Raw genomic sequence first — 2,388 nt, forward strand, 5'->3', positions numbered from 1 at the left:
ACTATTCGATTTAAGAAGATTCAATTATAAAGCTGTGTTAATTAGAGCGTTGTAGATCTAAGTCATATATAAACGAAAGACAAACTTATTCACATACATCCCTTACAATATGAGAATAAAGGTATGCTATTAGTTCTAAGTTTTCTTTCACAAACCAAAGAAGGTGAAACACCTTTTAATTTATTTTTTCTTGTAACCAGTTCTTTTGGACATCCTTTTTTGTCAAAGTATATATAGATCATAATCTAGAGAACTAAATTCGTTTTTTTAGTTTTGTGTTCCTCCATTGATTATCGAAGTCTTGACTTGTGAGATTGAAGATACTAATTTGATAACATTTCATAATTACCAATATTGAACAGGATGCCTCAGCTCATTGATAGATATTTGACAAAAGAAGGATTACAACTTCCTGACCTTAATGACGACCGGGTATAATATATATACACATACTTAATTCTTTGGTCTTACCAATTCAGAACAACGAAAAAGAGTGTTGTATATATATATATAGGAGGAACTGCACCATGAGATTGAAGTACTAAGAAGGGAGACATGTAAGCTTGAGCTCCGTATGCGTCCATACCATGGACATGACTTAGCCTATATTCCTCCACACGAGCTCGATGGACTAGAGCAACAGCTCGAACATTCTATCCTTAAAGTCCGTGAGCGTAAGGTAACCTATCAATATATTCTCTACTTATCAAAAAAAAAATATATATATATATATATATACACATATTCTCTTAAAACTATATACATCATTACAGTGTTGTTTAATTTCTCCCCTTTTCTATCTCTAATGATAATATATTGAAGAATGAGTTGCTGAAGCAGCAGCAATTGGGGAATCTAAGCATAAAGGCTGCTTATCGATTATTCACTTATTTTTTTCTTATATTTCTTCTATAAATGATAGTCATATGGCGGGTTTAATTAATGATCAATAACTATGTTTATGCATATTGTAGAGGCGGATGCTAGAAGACGATAACAACTATATGTACCGTTGGGTAAGTTTGGTTACTAGCTAGAGAATGTTAATCTGTTTGCACATTTTGGTTTAAATGATATTTTTTTTCTATCCATGCCGGTATGCATGGCTATATTTCAGCTTCATGATGAGCATCGTACGGCGATGGAGTTTAAGCAAGCTGGGATAGAGACCAAACCAATGGAGTATCAACAGTTTCTAGAGCAGGTTCAGTACTATAATGATCCTCATCAGCAACAACCAAGCAGTTTTCTTCAGCTCACTACGCTTCCTTCGGAGATTGATCTTAATTACCATCTCCAGGTTGCTCAGCCTAATCTTCAAAACGATCCAACTGCGAAGATTGATTAATCGTCAACCAGAACAACTCTTTCTTTCTAGAGATGAATGAACGAAGAATTACCATTTCCGTCTTTTATTACCTATTCTGATTAGCCAATGCCATATTGTTTGTCTGTTTTGTGTCTCCTTTAACGTACAATTAGTTTGAGAAGTACGTACAGTGGAATGGACTTTGATTATATTATTAATCATACTATTTATCATTATCACATATTTGCCAACTATATATATATTATAAACTGTTTACGTAAACGCAGATGTGTTCCGTATCATGTTTCTCTGGATTTAAGGTTAATTAACACTAGATTTTGGACCCGCCCGTCCGGGCGGGTGAATGTTTGAAAAATTGAAATTTGTGTATTTTGATTTGTTTGTTTAGGATAGTATTAAAGTACTATGTTTTACAACTTATAAATCTATATTATTTTGAATATTACATTTTGTGTATTTTTATTATATGATATAAAAAAATTGTTTTGTTCTGTTAATACTATATTTAATTACGGGCCTTTTCCATAATAAAAGTTAAGGGACATGTAACCCAAAATTGATTTTTCATGTATCAACTCCAAAATGGCCGAAAATATTATATTGGACCGTGGTAATCAATTTGACAATGACAAAATATGATATTGGACCGTGATATGATACATATTTGAACCATGATGAAAATTCAAAGCCCAACAGAATTTTATTCCGGGAAAAAAACAGAAAGATGTACTTAATGTTTTTTTTTTGTCGGTCATCTAACCCCTCTCTCTCCTCCTCTCTCGCTCGGATCTACTTTTGTTCTCTCTCTCTCTCTCTTTCAACAGATACGCTCTTTTCTCTTCTCGATGTTCATCGGATTCTCATCAGTCGAAACAAAAACTGTTGAATCAAGAATCAAACCAAACAGTTATTCTTCTTACGTTCAACTGGTGGAATCAATCAAGTTGATTTAAGGTTAGTTACATATTTTTATGAGATTAACGAAATCGTTTCGAAGCCCTAACCATCATTTTAATAGATTCTTTTAATTTCAACAGTTTTGTCATTTGCATGCAGTA

General features: G+C 32.9%; 1 protein-coding gene across 1 annotated transcript; it reads left to right on the top strand.

The window, feature by feature from the left end:
• Positions 1–363: 363 nt before the first annotated feature.
• Positions 364–1,641, top strand: LOC130494450 (protein TRANSPARENT TESTA 16-like). Its single transcript, XM_057001264.1, has 4 exons — positions 364–432; positions 515–679; positions 975–1,016; positions 1,118–1,641. The coding sequence occupies exons 1-4, from the start codon at positions 364–366 to the stop codon at positions 1,346–1,348; spliced, it is 507 nt and encodes a 168-aa protein (XP_056857244.1). The 3' UTR covers positions 1,349–1,641.
• Positions 1,642–2,388: the final 747 nt, after the last annotated feature.

This window comes from Raphanus sativus, unplaced genomic scaffold (assembly GCF_000801105.2).
Source record: "Raphanus sativus cultivar WK10039 unplaced genomic scaffold, ASM80110v3 Scaffold3436, whole genome shotgun sequence".
NCBI classification, from domain to species: Eukaryota; Viridiplantae; Streptophyta; class Magnoliopsida; order Brassicales; family Brassicaceae; genus Raphanus; species Raphanus sativus.